At 47.9% G+C, this 16,745-nt stretch overlaps 1 protein-coding gene across 1 annotated transcript in view; it reads left to right on the plus strand.

Annotated features, from left to right (window-relative positions):
- Positions 1 to 6,655: 6,655 nt before the first annotated feature.
- The window catches only part of LOC147715150 (maestro heat-like repeat-containing protein family member 1), an 89,951-nt gene continuing 79,861 nt past the window's right edge, over positions 6,656 to 16,745 (plus strand). Inside the window, exons 1-2 of the mRNA XM_086920413.1 lie at positions 6,656 to 6,667; positions 8,359 to 8,419. Coding sequence (XP_086776539.1) covers positions 6,656 to 6,667; positions 8,359 to 8,419 — 73 coding nt within the window. The remainder of the gene's footprint in view (positions 6,668 to 8,358; positions 8,420 to 16,745) is intronic.

Below are 16,745 nucleotides of genomic sequence, written 5' to 3' on the forward strand. Positions count from 1 at the left end.
CGCAAGCCCTGAGTCCCAGGTGAAGATTCTGAAGTTTTTGGCCACTGTGCGACTGCGAATGGACTCCTCATGTCACCCGACAACTATCTGCAATGCCTGCCAGCGTGAATCTCCTGCGACGACCTGCTCTTCATGTCCGCTCCTAGATCCAGCACCAGGCAAACAAATTATGGATGGACTGCTGAATGAATCAAACATTGATACCCACTCAAGAGATCTGGGTTAAATGTATCGATATTTTTCTCCCAATGCCATCCCAGTTTAGACACAGCCATATGCAAAACAATCTTGACCCTGCTTATCATGGTAACAGTCTAGACCAAACTGAAAAGGCAGGGCATCCTTGGACCAGACTCAAGCATTCTAGGACCGATTTTGGAGTATCACCCCTCATCAGCCATGCTAGCTTCAATCCAGTGCGACAGTGAGCAAGGGACCCATGTCTGGGCATACCCGTCCCACTTAGGGTGAAAAGTGTTATGCAAACAAATGATGGCTGGAATGCTGAATTAATCAAACATTCAGCGCCCCATGCAAGAGATCAGGGTTAAATCCATTGTTCCTTTTCTCACCATGCCACCCCAGCTTAGACCCAACCATATACAAATCAGTCTTGATCCTGCTCCTCATGGAAACAGTCCAGCCCGAACTGTCAAGCAAGGCCTTCTCTGGACCAGAAGCAAGCATCCTAGGACCGGTTTCGGGGTATCACCCCTCATCAGCCAAGCTAGCTTGAATCCAGTGGCACAGTCAGCAAGGAACACACATCTGAGTTTACTCATCCCACTTAACGTGAAAAGTTCAGAGGAAACAAATGATGGACGGAATGCTGAATGAATCAAATGTTGACTCCCAGTCAAGTGATCTGGGTTATAGCCATCGTTATTGTGCTCACTATGTCATCCCAGTTTAGACCAAGCCAACTGCAAAACAGCCTTGAACCTGCGTCTCATGGTAACAGTCTAGACCAAACTGAAAAGCCAGGCCATCCTTGGACCAGACACTAGCATCCTAGGACCAATTTCGGAGTATCACCCCTCATCAGCCAAGGTAGCTTCAATCCAGTGCGACAGTGAGCAAGGGACCCATGTCTGGGCATATCCGTCTCACTTAGGGTGAAAAGTGCTATGCAAACAAATGATGGAAGGAATGCTGAATGAACCAAACATTCATCCCCAGTTAAGAAATGTGGGTTAAAGCCATTGCCCTTTTGCTCTCCATGCCATGCCAGTTTAGACCCAGCTATATACAAATAAGTGTTGATCCTGCTTCTCATTGGAACGGTCCAAACTGTACTGTCAAGCAAGGCTTTCCTTGGACCAGAAAAAAGTATCATAGGGCCAATTTCAGAGCATCACCCGTCATCAGCTAGGCTCGCTTAAATCCAGTGGCACAATCAGTAAGGGACACACATCTAGGCTTACTCATCCCACTTTCGGCAAAAGTGCTCAGCAAACAAATGATGGACGGAGAGCTGAATGAATCAAACATCCACTCCCAGTCAAAATAACCAGCACCAGCACAGTAGACTGCAATGACTGCCAAAGAGAAGCTCTAGCAACATCAATAGATTTGTGATTTGTCTTACGTTGTGTTACCACTTTATTACTTTGTTTGCGTGCTGCATAAGTACTATACACATTAACCCTATCTTAAGGCTAAGTGATCTTGTGCCAAGGCACCAGAGGGTAAGCACAGGTTTACTTAGTGACTTTTGTGGTTAACCAGACAAGGATTATGTTTATTACTTGAGTGGTGCTTCCACCCCTCTCACCCAGTTTCTAACGCTTGATCAGTTTAAATTAATTGTTTATGAATGAAGCCAAAGCAGAGTTGTCAGTACATGCCTGGAAGGTCTCTCAGGTGCAAGGAATTCTTTTAAATGAGCCCACATGGATGACCTCAGAATGAATCTATCCTTTTTGGCAGAGGGGGCAGTGACGCAGGGTTTTCATTATCTCTATCCAGACCTTTTCAAATGATTGTCGCTAATGGGGCTTAAATCAGACTTTTTAACATAACACTCTTAGGCTAAACAAGACCTTTGGGATTTCATGTGCACCTTGCAAAAAAAAGTTATTGCAACAAAGTGCCATCATCAATTGTATATTTTCCCCAAAATAATTTAGCCATAAAGAACACTTTACAGTTCTTCAAATTTAAGTTGAACCACAAAGGGCCATCACCCTTTACATGTTGTTTTGTTCCTATTAGCGGAATATTATTTATAGTGAAATTATCTGTTTAACCCACTAATACCTTTTGAAGCTGATTATTGAATTAGATCTCTTGCAATTTCTCATGCATCAACTAAACATTTCGGACTAGCGATCATTTAACACAACTGCCATGTTTTGCACGCAGCGGTCCTAGGTAGCATCAAATAGATGATGAGATGGAAGCTTGAGTTGTCTATGATCAGTGCTGGACTGAGAACCAAAACAAGACCCGGCAAAGTTCTTGGCGGACTGCCTGGGGGGTTAGGGGTGCGACCGACCTGTTTGCCAGTGCAGGTTTCGGACGATTTTGTTACAGGGTCCAATATTATAGCTGTGCTGCAGAAACGGCCCTGTAACAAAAACAACACCCCACAGGCCAAAAACCATCGCTCACGCTGGCGGCCCACCGGGGAAAAACCTAGTGCCCACTACGCCCAGTCTGGCCCTGTCTATGGTGCATCTCAGAACCCTGAGGCAAAAGCCATTGCCTTACTCACTGATAAGTCTGGTATTTTGCCTCCCACCACACCTCTCTTTAAATCTTTCTCCTGCCAAAATATAAAAACATTATTCCTGGCCTCTGGCAACCCTACCACATTTCTCTCTAGAGCTTTCATTTCCTTCCTTGCTCCAAGTTGTGCTCTCTGCTCTTCTTCCAATGCTGACAGGCTCTCTGAGAGCCATGGCAGGATAACCTGGAACTGATTTATCAGTTTGCAACAGTATGAAACAACTTTTTTCTCCCAGTTTTTCTGTCATAGCAATAACAGGATTTGGAATTCGGTATTCATGCTAATGGCTCTCCCTTATAGTCATACATAGCAAAATATAAATGCCTGGTGAACAAGTCACATAACAGACTAGATATTTCACAGAGTCAGGTCAGCGGTAAAATGTTTGAGTCTGGTGCGCAAGGCACAAACATTTATTTATAAAGTTTTGTATAGCGCCAAAGTGACCCTTACGGGTATCAGAGCGCTTCACAATTTTGGGTAAGAGGGATACAGTATTGGGAGGCAAAATAATCATTACATAATTATGCAAGACACGTGCAGGACTCCTGTAGATGTTGGAACTAATCACATATGGGTACAGTAATGGGTGAGGAACATTCGAACATATGTATGTACAGTGCATGTTAACGATGTTGTTCACAATGTGTGGGAGTAGCTTCTGAATGTAAGTCTGAATATCTTTTCCCACTCACGCAAGACCTTGAATCCTAATGTTGCAGCAGGGGAACATCCTTTACAACGCAACTTTTACAACGCACTACCATTACGATGCAACTTTTACAACGCAAGTTATTACAACGCATTGCACTGGGGGGCGCTCTAGGATAGGGAATAGTTTCATTACTATCCAACACCTTCCCTACTATCCATGGGGACTGGAGTTGGAATAGTAAATTAAACTATTCACTATCCAGGGCCCCGCAACGCAAGTCGTTGTAACAACTTGCGTTGTAAAACCTGCGTCGTAATGGCATGCATTGTAAAAGCATGCGTTGAAGCGTCATACATCCGTTGCAGCAAGATGGGCTTTCCAGATCCCCTTGCTCTAAAGCTTTTTACCCTTTGATAACACTCCAGATCGTGCCGACTTCATCATTTATTGGTTAAAGAAACTTTTGGAGGAACTCGTGTGATATTTGACTTATATGATTGATTATCCAGCCAACAGTTGTTAGCTCAGCTGTTTAGTTTGTTGCCCACTACTAAGTTTGATTTTATCCACGTTAAGCACTGGATAGGAAACAGACTCAAAAGAAGCCAAAAGGCCTAAAAGAATCAGGAATGCAACAGATGGAGGGACGTCAAGACTTAATCAGAGGAGTGCATTGGTCTAAAACCTGATTGTTGCAGGCTGAGCAATTATTTTCCAAATAACTTGATAACTGATTATTAGCCAGGCTTTGCATCAGTTTGGTGGCAAACGATAAAAATGATACAGGTCGGTAATTGACGTCAACTTTAATTATGCTCCAAAGGCAGCAGTATTTTCCCACCCATTAGGTACCTGGCCTGATACATTAATTCTGTAAGTTTAATTCAAATAATTTCACAAACTGTGTGAATGATCTTCATCTTTCAGATATCCCGAAATCATGATAATATCTCTTTCAGCTTCTCAATTAGCTCTTCCTATTTTATAGGCTTAAAACGCATAAAAGTGCAACCTCCACCCTCCAACCCACCCTCCACACTCCAACTCCACACTCCAACTCCACCTTCCAACTCCACCCTCCAACTCCACCCTCCAACTCCAACTCCAACTCCAACTCCACCCTCCAACTCCACCCGCCAACTCCAACTCCACCCTCCGACTCCAACTGTACCCTCCAACTCCACCCTCCAACTCCACCCTCCAACTTCACCCTCCAACTCCACCCTCCAACTCCAACTCCACCCTCCAACTCCAACCTCCACCCTCCAACCCACCCTCCACCCTCCAACTCCACCCTCCAACTCCACCCTTCAACTCCACCCTCCAACTCCAACTCCACCCTCCAACTCCACCCTCCAACTCCAACTCCACCCTCCAACTCCACCCTCCAACTCCACCCTCCAAATCCACCCTCCAACTCCACCCTCCATCACTCAGGAACACCACCACATCCCTCAGGGACACCACCACATCACTCAGGGGCACCACCACATCACTCAGGGGCACCACCACATCACTCAGGAACACCACCACATCACTCAGGGACACCACCACATCACTCAGGAACACCACAACATCATTCAGGGACACCACCACATCACTCGAGGACACCACCACATCACTCAGGGACACCACCACATCACTCTGGGAATACCACCACAATACTCTGGGAATACCACCACATCACTCAGGAACATCACCACATCACTCAAGGACACCACCACATCACTCTGGGACAACACCACATCACTCGGGGACACCACCACATCACTCAGGGACACCACCACATCACTCTGGGACACCACCAATTCACTCTGGGACACCACCACATCACTCTAATACACCACCACTTCACTCAGCCCAACCACATCATCACTCAGCACCACAACAGCACTGTCCTTGCTTGCTACCAACAAGCATTGCCATAGCCAATAGGACCCTCCAACTCCAACTGCACCCTCCAACTACAACTCCACCCTCCAACTCCACCCTCCAACTCCAACTCCAACTCCACCCTCCAAATCCACCCTCCAACTCCACCCTCCATCTCCAACTCCACCCTCCAACTCCACCCTCCAACTCCAACTCCACCCTCCAACTCCAACTCCACCCTCCAACTCCAACTCATTGAACTCTCACAATACGTCTGTCCTCACACCCAGTTCAAAGATATACACACACACAAATAACCCATACAGGGGCACTGGGTGGCCTGCATTCATAAAATATCACTGTCACCCACACATCCATTCTGCGAACAGGAGGAGTGTAATGCTCCCCTACAATTCTCCTATGCCAACTACAATCCCTCCAAGAGACCTGCCCATTCCTTATTTTGATTCATCTACATACTTACTCCAGTAACTTATAAATTAGCTGCTTAGGTAATTTTAAAGGCTTTTTGAACAGCCTAGGTGCCATCTTGAGCTGTTCTTACCATCTATTTCCTTCATACTTATACATTTAATTTGCAACTTGAAAAGCAACCAAAAATATGTTTAAGCAATGACGCTGTAGTAGAGAGAGAATAGTTGTGTCACAAGCAGGTGATGTTTTAGGGCATTATTCTCATATAGCAAAATGAAGCTGATTCCATGTAACAAAAGCACTTTGGATAGTTAAAAATCATTTACAAGGTTCCATAGGGCCACCATGTTTCATCCGAAGTCTAGACAATTTTTTAGTAGTCACTTATAGAAAGGGAGTGTTACTTGATGAAAATGTGAATCCCCACAGTTTCTGATATAGGCCAATCCTTTTATGAAAACAGTAACTTAAGGTCTGGGTTTTAGGGATGAGAAGTGAAGAATTCTTTTGTACAGCACATTGCAATGAAGGTGTTTTCTCATTCTATTTGGCGAAATGATATTGAAATATTTTGGTATTTGGGGATTTAGTATAACAACAGCATAGGTGAGAGTCAAGTTTTCTTTTCTCCTCTCGCCTCCCCTGAACTGAACCCTGGATATAGAGATAATGTTCTTTCTCTTATAATCCATTTTAGACATCAAAAATTATTCATGTTAAAAAATAAGGTCGTAGTTCACAGACCCGTCTTGAATCTCCAGTGTTTATAAAGCATATATTGTATACTGTTTCCTACTATGGGAGGCTATGCCACTGATCTCTGACTTTCACAGCTCATGGAATCCTTTGCTCTGAAATTATTGTGACAACTGAAGTTCTTGACTCAACTCATTACTTTTCTTTCTTGATTCCTAGTGAGCACCATCAACCACAGTTGAAATTTGAATTTTACTCAATTCAGGATGTCCAACAATGTGAGTTTTGATTTCATGCCTGTAAGTGTAAATGAGGTATTATGCTTGATTGTCATTATCAGGGTTTGAGTTTCTGAAATAGAGATGAGTACTGCTATTTTAGTGAAAATTCACACGTTAAGTCCCGATTCTAAAAAAAGCTGCAGGTGAACAAAGGTAAAACATAAGACATGCAATGTTTTAAAACAGGAGAGGAAACAATACAGCGTCACCTACTAAAAACACAGGGAGCGAGAAGAGTTTTTGTAGTAACCTTTGAACTATGTTTTTGTTTGATGACTGAGAAACGATCGGACCTAAATATATGGGAGCAGATTTACAATCCCCATGTGCCGCGGTGCATCTAGTTGCATGAGGCACTTGTGGCGTAGCCTGCTGAGTGATATTTACAAGCACAGGTAAAGTCATTCTGCTGACGTAACCTGTGCTCGTAAGTATCGCCCCAGTTCATGCAACACTTTGTGTGTTAGGGGCGGGACATGGGTGTTGATATGGGTGTTCCCACGCAACACCCATGTCCACTGATGCATTTGCAGATTTACAAGAAATCGTAAATCTGGAAATGTGTCAGAATGTCAGAAGGTGCCCCTTCCTGCACAAGAACAATCTCCCCATGACGCAGGCATCCTTGCACTACTGTGCAAGGATGCCTGCGCCGGCGTATGGCAGCTGTTTGTGTGCCAGCGCAAGGGGAAGCAGAGAGATGCAACATACTGTTGTAAATATGTTGCATCCCTGTGCTTTGAAACTAACGCAGTGCAGCACAGCAAAATGACTTGCTTTATCGCGCTGCGTTAGTTTCTTTTAGATCTGCCCTGCGGTTTCTTCCCAACTTACAATGTTAGTTTAAAAGTTTGGGAGGATAAGTAGTGAGCAAATTATAGTGCCTACTTTAAAGTTTTCACTTTCATGAAAAGAGTTGTCATTTGAGATGTTCTCATTTTTGTTGACAATCAATTAAGTATCTTCTGAAAAAAAGTAGGGGTGTGATCTCTTTCCCAAAGTTGTACAAACATCATGTTTAGAGCTCGCTCCACTACAGGCCTTCAATGTGAAGTGAAAGAGTTACACTTGGTGAAACAACTTATTTCCCCTTCAAGGCCGGAGTGAGATATAGGGCAGCTCACCGAGGAGGCTCATAGAACGTGAAACAACACCAAATCAACCCCAGCCCACAAAACTACTCCTGACCCACCCACCAGGCAACAAACCAACCCGACCTACCCCCTCCAGCCGGCAAAAGAAAATCTGACTCACCCCCAGCCTATAAAACTACCCCAACTCCACCAGCCTACTAAACTACAACAAAACAACCCCCAGCCCAAAACTACACCCAGCACAAATAAACTCACCGCTTCCTGCAAGGTATTCTTGCTTCTGTCCGTAGCAGGCAGCAGTTAGTATGCATATTGCCTTAACCACACATAGGCGTGCTTAGGGCATATGTGTGGTTAAGGTATGTGCTGTAGATCTAGCGGAGTTGGAAAACTCATGGTTTAGACCACAGTATTCCGACTGTTCCCCGACCATGGCATTTGAATATAGCGGATTCCCTTTAGTAGTTAGCTACTACATTTCAACGAGAAAATGGCTGAGCGGCACAGGGTGTAACATTGTAAATCAATATGATGAAATGGTAAAATCTGGTTTTAGAGAGAAAGACCAAATGATTCTTTCTGTTTCTCTTGTAGTTCCGCATGCGAGCCCGCCTGAGGGCAGTAATCTGCTGCTGCAGACCAGTCCCTCAGGGAGGTAAGTGGTCGAAAGCAAAACACCTCATTACCTCATGTCACTAAACATAAATGTACTCTGAGGGGCAGATTTACAAGCCCCTTGACACACCGGTTCATCATTTTTTGTGTTGTACCTGTGGCGCATGATAACGCTCCATATTTACAAGGACAGGATAAGCCACCCTGTGTGACTTTGCTTTTCTTTGTAAATATGACCCCTTTACACGCAGCACTTTGCATGAAAGGGACTTTCCATGGGTGTTGCTATGGGTGTTCCCACGCAGCACCCATGGAACCAGACACATTTTCAGATTCACAAGGAATCATAAATCTGGAAATGAGTGTGAATGCTATGCCTCCCCAGCAGAGGCGTAGGGAGGCGCAACAAGGAGAAATGTATTAATTTCTCCTCGTTTTCTTTTCCTCTTTCTATGTGTGCTGCATTTTGCAGCACACATAGAAAGAGAAAATCACCTCTAATGATTGTTTATGTACAGGAAGGGTTACCTTCCGGCACATCAACAATCATTGAAACAATGCAGTTTTTCAACTTCTATGGGTGCTAATGCAGCACACATAGAAGTTGAAAAACGGCATTTCAGATTGTTTTTGTGCAGGAAGGGAACCCTTCCTAAACAAAAACAATCTACCCACGACGCACAGCTCACAGCAGCAGTTTGTACGCCAGGGCAGAGGGAAGCACTGAGATGCGACATATTGTTGTAAATATGTTGCATCCCTGTGCTTTGAAAGTGACTCAATGTGGCTTGCATTAGGCACTGAGGGGCATATTATCAAGGACCGGTGTTAAAATTATCGCCATTTTATCGGCAGGAAACTGACGTTAAAACTGCGATAATGAGCTTTTTATAATACGCCCTTGTTAATTCCCATAGACGCCCATGTTGATACCAGAACCTGGGCTTCTATGGGAATTAACAAGGGCGTATTATCAAGCCCATTATCGCCGTTTTATCTGCAGTTTCCTGCCGATTAAACGGCGATAATTTGAACACCGGTCCTTGAAAATATGCCCCTGGGTCACTTTCTTGTAAATCTGCCCCTGAGTTTTCCCCTTTGTGTGAGTCCTTTGATTGTTTATAGTTTTAATGAAATGAAGGGATGCATTTCTGTAAAAAGTACATTTTCAGCACAGAACACACTGTCCTTGAAGCTATTATGTAATAATATAGTATGTGAAATGCAGGTGAATCAACCCCTCAATATTCAAGTACATGCGGATATGGAGGCAGCAGTTACTCAATGTTACAATGTATGGCGCCGGCATTCATCATTTAGTATTTCATTTCCGAGCGTGTTGGGCCACAGTCATTGAGGTGGGAGGTACTGGCTGTGTTTCAAATCCTGGCACCACCTCGGCAGAATGGTCATTCAACAACCAAACACAGCACTGACAAATTATTGGAGCCTTATGGCATGTGTGTGGTAGGCTTGGAGGCCACTGGTCACCAGGCAAGATGGTCAAAGACGTTTTAAGGCATAGGCAAATTAGGCAATTGCCCAGGGCCCCCACTTTCCAAGAGGCCCCGTGGGAAAGTGAACTTTCTCACTATTTGATCTTTGACTATTCTGTTTCTCTGTTAAAACTCTCTACCTCATGCCACTACTGACTCTTTTGAGTCATTTTAAGGACTTTTTGGATCCCTGTAGGGACACATTTAATCTGTTATTGTGTGCTCCTGTTATAGTGTGGCATATGATTTAATATTGTTTGGCATCAAGCAGGATTGAAATAGTAGGAAATGGGTAATACATTTCAAATTTGTACTGTACAGATGCCCTCAAATTATGTCTTACCAAAAATGCTGACATTCTAGAACTTTCATAAATGTGGCAAATAGCTTCAGAAGTTATTGTCCAAAACAGTGACCTGGAGAAAATACATTCCAATGGGGAGCATAGGAGCAGGAACACAACTTGTAAGCCTCACTCACAAAATGCAGTGATTTGCTACATGGGCAAATTAGAAGAGCCTGCCATAGCAGTGCCTTCTAAATCTATATATATTAATCTCTTATATTTGATACAAAAGTCACAAACAGCTGCACTATTCCTGGGTAAAAAAAAACCTTATCATAAATTCACACGTATAGTCACATAACATGAACAATTGTTCAGCTGTATCGGAAGTCTAACATAGATGAGTTGAATTGACCATGCATGGTCCCCCATCACCCATCCTGACTCAAATATTCATATTTTGCAAACAGAGAAAGGCAGGCAACAACTATACAATCGGGGGAATAGGGAGACCCAAGTTGGAGGGCCTTTTTCACCAGGAGCATTACAGGACTGGCAGTGAAACATGTAGCTACCGAGTTTCAGGACATTTTTGTATCCAGCAAACATGGCTTTTAAATTCTAGTAGATTAATAAGTTATGTTATGTTATGTTAGTTTATACTATGTTATCATATTGTATTTAATGTTATAATTTCAATCAGCAGCAACTTGGGGCATGAAAGTAGGACCATCTGAGGAGCCGCTTTCTTCAGTTTGTGCAGACATATGGGACTCTGTAATCGAAATTGACATTCAATCTAGAGATACTTGTGCCCTCAAACTAACCCTAATTTCTGACCAGAGGCTCTTTGTGATTAGCAAAGGCCATTGGTGTCCTTTTGGATAGGTTAGAGAGCTCCTGGATATGCTGTCTTGTATGCCGGGGGCTTTAACACAGCATAACATTTGAGGAATCTCATTATAAAAATGGAGAGTAACAGCTCTAAAATTTATCATGAGAGGCACTTTTATTACGTCTGCATAGTTATGGAAGCTTTGTTGGGAGTGCTAATTCTCTTTACATTTCCCTCCGTAGGCTTCATCACGTGAAAGGTGTAGTTCAAGCAGTTAGATTTACATAGAAGTAGGATACAGGAAATACAAACCAACAATGGGAGAGGTAGGGAGAATCAAGGGCACTCTCTCAGTCCCCGGTTAAGTGCAAGTAAACAAAGAAAGAGAGGTCAAATCAGTCTCAGAATTGCCACAAAAAATGGAGCGAGAAAGATAAGGATCACACACTCACTTAGGGTGAATAGGAAGGCCCTCACACACCGACCTAGTCAGTGTCATGCTTCATCACTGGCCCCACCAAAGAGGCCGAGTGCCTCTTTGGTGTGCTACGACGCCAGAAAGACTGCGGAGCTGGTTGTGTGAGGAAGGGCGTGTTGTGAGGGTAAATAAAATTAAAAGTGTCTAAGAGGGTATCAGTAAAAAAAATTTTAATAGGTGATCCCTAAGACAAATATAACAGGTATTATGTGTCTGAATTAATTTGCCAAGGTTTAGGACTGGTTAAATTCAGAGAAATACAATAAAATCAGTCAGTCAACATGTTTCTGCCATATGGGTGGTTTAAGTTTACCAAGGCATTCATCAGGACTATACCCCGGCGGTATGGACTCTCTAATCGTCCACCCTAACCTGGGGGCGTGAAAGTGAAAATTATAAAAGTGAAAAAGTGCTTGAAAAAAACGGAGAGCAGGAAGCTCGATCCAAAAATACTCCAAATTCAGGAGTGTCTCAGCACTTTAAAAATTGGCGCTACTTGCACCATGGGTCTCGGGAGGGGGGTTGGAGCGTGCCTGGAACATCGCCCTCAACGCTCACAGCCCACTGGAAACCTGTATTCAGCCTCGGAACCGGACCCCGACGATCCAACCCCCTCCTGGATTGTATATTGGTCATTTATATTTTCTAAATGGTAGTTGAAGTCACCTGAGATAGAAAATTCCTGAAAGTCAACACTAGACTCGATGATATGGGGGGGCGTGGCTTGGGCGCCGATGGCGATGGTCGCCTGAGAGCTCGGCTCCGGGACTAAGCCCGAGATTATCCTGAAAATCGGAGGCTGCGGGGCACCCCAGACCCCGCATTGTGATGAGCGTGCTGACAATGACCTGCCGGGACCCCTAGTGGAGCTCGAACGAGGGTTGCCCCGGAGAAAAACCGAAGTTTGCGGAGTTGCGGAGTGAGACCCAACATGGCGCCCGGACCCCTTTGTCCCCCGGGTCGAACCCACTGACTTGGAGAAGTGGCGCGGGCAGTGACTGGCACCCGGCTTCGCCATCCCCGGCTGTCCCGGGCACTGGACATTTACTGGATTAGACCTTTTGCATCGGATTTGCACTCGGTTGGATGGCCGGGCGGATGCCCACGCTGTAGAGGGCACCGGGAGCGGACGCCCTGTGATTCAAGCGGTGGCCCGCCTCGCGACTCCGCAACTAGCTACGTCTTCCTGGCCAGTGCACTTCCATGGGAGGCGCGACACTCTGGCGCCACAAATCATCCGAGGGAGTTGGTGGCCCTCACCCCGGGGCCATAGTGGGTGAGCGGGCCTGCCCGACCCGACGGCGGTTGTCTCCGCCCCCTCATCGGTACCCCCGGACGCCGTGGCGTTGGCGTGAGCTGAAGCGGCGGAGTCTCCTCAGGCCCTGGAGAAGGAGGTCGCCCGCACCCGAATTGAGGACAAGTACCCGGGAAGGTCGTGGTCGACACCTGCACGTGGAGGCGCCTACTCCGGGACCCTCGCAGAGTGCCCCTGGAGGCATGGGGAAACCTAGAGGAGCCAAAGGATCCACCCAGACCGCCTCGGACTCTGAAGCCCAGGACAAAGAGGAGCATGGGGACCCAAAAAGTTCTGGTGGCGCGCCGATGCAACACCAGTTCGACCGTGTCCTAGAGGCGATAGAGACCACGAGATCGGCCCTCCAACAGGACATTGCTCAGGTGGCGACGAGCCTGGGCCTCCTCAGAGCGGACCATGGCAAACTTTCAGACCGGGTCAAGGAGGTGGAGAGCGCGGTAAAAACTTTGGAGCCGGCGCAGCGAACCTTGGCTGCGACGATGAAGGACGCCCTATCCCGCATTGCGACCCTGGAACAGAGGGCGGAGGATGCGGAAGGCCGCAACAGGAGGAACAACATCCGAGTGGTGGGTCTGCCGGAAAAGATCGAGGATGGCGACATGGTGACATACTTGGAGACCTGGCTCCGGGACACGGTGGTCCCGGAAGGACTATCCTCCTTCTACACTTTGGAGCGTGCCCACAGAGTCCCAGCACGGCCCCCACAACAGGGACGCACCCCGAGACCGGTAGTAGCGCGGTTGCTGCATTTTCGAGACAGAGACTTAATCCTCAATGCAGCCAGACACAATGGCCCGTTCAAAGTAGCGAACAGTCAGGTGAACATCTTCCCAGATTACACCTATGAGACTCAACGCAAGCGGTTCTCCTTCCTAGCGGTTAAGCGCGAGCTCAGGAGCGAGGGCATTCAGTATTCACTCCTCTACCCTGCAAGGCTCCGCATCATTGTCGATGACAAAACCCAGTTCTTCGACACCCCGGAGGATGTCTGTGTCTGGCTCGAGCTCTACAGGACAGGAAAAGATGGCTTTGGCTCCTCGTACCAACAGGCAGATGAGCCGGAACAAAGGCGGCGATCCAAGAGGGTCAGAAATCGCCGCGGCCGCACGGGAGGGCCCTCAACGGCGGAGACATCATCGGAGCGGAGGGGAGTGCTGGAAGTACTGTCGGAGTTGTCGGGGGCACGGGATGAAGCCATCGAGGAGGAAGAAAACCCGGGCGCAGAAGGAGCACCGTCGGACTCGGAGGACTCAGTGGCCGATAGTACCCATACACCGGTGATCACACCGAAATCGGTGGAGGACCTTTTGGATGGACAAGGGTAACGGGGTATGCTGACTTATTTTGGGTGGGGGCCCGGCAGGGGGGAGGCGGTTGCCGTCCTTTAAGGCTGACAAAAAGGGGAAAAGGGTTGGGGGGCCTCTGCTTTTGCCCCGAGAAGTTTCTGGTATTGTTTGGGGCTTGTCATAGTCCTGGTGGCCTGAGCGACGAGGGCCCACTGCCTCCGCCCAGCCCGCACCTGGCCCATAAGGCCTTCCTACGGTGGCGACCGTAGGATTAGTGGGGGTTCTTGGGTTGATGAAAGACGAGGTTTGGATGGGATCTAGGTGGTGCAGTTTGGGTCCTGTCCTGGGGTGGGTGGGTGGGGGTTTGGTTTGTTTTTGGTTCGGTTGGTTTTGGTTGGGGAAAATGGCCGCCATCAGCGCTGGGAGGATTGATGTCTGTTCTTGGTGGGGACCCGGATGGGGGGACTGTGCAAGAACAATCTGGGACAATGGCTGATGTTGCCAACTTGAAATGTGTTACTTGGAACGTAAGGGGGCTTCACACTATGTCCAGGCGCCACAAGGTCCACGCTTATTTAGTGCGTAGGGGAGTGCAAATGGCGCTGCTGCAGGAAACTCATCTGAACAAGGCGGAAGGGGCGGCGCTTCAGCGTAGATGGCGAGGGCAGGTCTTTTCCACGTCGTACTCCGCTTATGCCAGGGGGGCGCTAATATGGATCAGGGCAGGGGTCCCCTTCCAAGTCACGAGGACAGTGTTAGATCCGGAGGGGCGTTTCGTGGCCATCTCGGGCACTCTAGGGGGGAGGGACCTGAACGTTTGCTGTGTATACGCTCCTAACGTGGACCAGACTGCCTTCCTTTCCAGGTTATCGGGCTCGTTGGCCCACTTCTTCTCCGGGCCCCTCCTGCTTGGGGGGGACTTTAACTCCGTAGTGGATGTGGACATAGACCGCTCGCATCCCCCGCTTCCCGATTCCCCGGTCCGTCGCACGGCTAAGGGTCGTCAGGATTGGCAAACCCGCTGGGGTTTGACGGACATTTGGAGGGCGCATCACCCCGCGTCTAGGGATTATTCATATTTCTCGAGACTCCATGAGTTGCATGTCAGACTAGATGGCTTTCTTGGATCGCCCGAACTGGTTTCGGCAGCGGTCCGATCGGAGTACTTATCTAGGACCATCTCGGACCATAACCCCCTCCTGCTGGACCTTCGCTGGTTTCCCGGGGCACCGGCGGTGCCCACCTGGAAATTGCGACCCGAGATCCTCGAGGACAGTGTCTTCAAAGCGGATCTGGAGGAGAGAATATCGGATTATTTTGCATCCAACGGCGGCTCCGCGAGTACTAGGGCATTAGAATGGGATGCTTTTAAGGTAGTGGTGAGGGGGTACTGTATCTCTAAGAAGGTGGGCATGAGGCGCGTCATCCTGGCTGAATTGGACACAGCGGACCGGGAACTCCGCGAGCTTGAAATTCGCCGCCCCGGACACCCGGAATTGCAAGCACAAACGGCGGAGGCGAGGGAAAAAGTAGCGGCAGAGGTCGAACGGCTCCGCTGTTTTGATTATAAGGCCTATACGGTCCGGTCCATCGCGGAGGGTGACAAGTCGAGTGCGTTGTTGGCGTGGTTGGCCAACCCTACGCGCCAGTCCCAAACGACGACAAACATGCGTGGGACAGACGGAACCGAGGTATGCACCCAACCGGAGATTCTTAGTTGCTTCCGGCATTACTATGAATGTTTATACCGCAGTCGCTCCGCACGTGACCCTGACCGACTTGATAATTATCTTCGCCCACTGGAGCTCCGCACAGTAGAGCAGGAAGTGGCGAAAACCCTGGGATCCGACATTGAATTAGGGGAGATCCGCGGGGCCATTAAACGGATGGCGAGAAACAAGACCCCGGGCCTGGATGGCTTACCAGTGGAGTTCTATGCAGCTTACGCTGACCTCCTGGCCCCTCGTTTATTGGTGGTCTACAAGGAGGCGAAGAGGCTGGGGCGACTCCCGAGCTCGATGTGTGAGGCGTTGGTGGTTCCTCTCCTCAAGCCGGGCCGGGACTCATCAGACCCGGGATCCTACCGTCCCCTGTCGATGTTGACAGTGGACTACAAAATTCTGAGCAGCATCTTGGCATCGAGGTTGCTGGGACACATGAGTTCCCTGGTGCATGAGGATCAGGCCGGTTTCATCCCACGGCGGAACACGACTATGAATATTCGTAGGTTGTTCCGATTGCTAGGGGAACCATTTGTGGATGCCCCGTCCCCGGTTGTCTTGTCGGTGGACCTAGAGAAGGCTTTTGATAGCCTGGAGTGGGACTACCTCTGCACGGTGTTACGGAGATTCGGCCTCGGGGAGGGATTTGTTAGATGGACCGCGGTTCTTTATGCCTCTGCTTCGGCCAGGGTCCGAGCGGGCCCATTGATTTCATCGCGGTATCAGGTAGAACGAGGCACGCGGCAAGGGTGCTCATTGTCCCCTCTTCTTTTTGCGCTGGCGGTCGAGCCGCTGGCACTGCACCTTCGATCGGGAGCCCACTATACGGGCTTGTGGTCGTCTACGGGCCCGCATTACGTCTCGCTATATGCAGACGACCTGCTGCTCTTCCTAGAGGACCCGATAGACGCTTTATGCGGAGCGGAGTTGGCGCTCACGGAGTTCGGAG

The sequence above is a fragment of the Lissotriton vulgaris genome, chromosome 5 (genome assembly GCF_964263255.1).
Source record: "Lissotriton vulgaris chromosome 5, aLisVul1.2, whole genome shotgun sequence".
Classification (NCBI taxonomy): Eukaryota; Metazoa; Chordata; class Amphibia; order Caudata; family Salamandridae; genus Lissotriton; species Lissotriton vulgaris.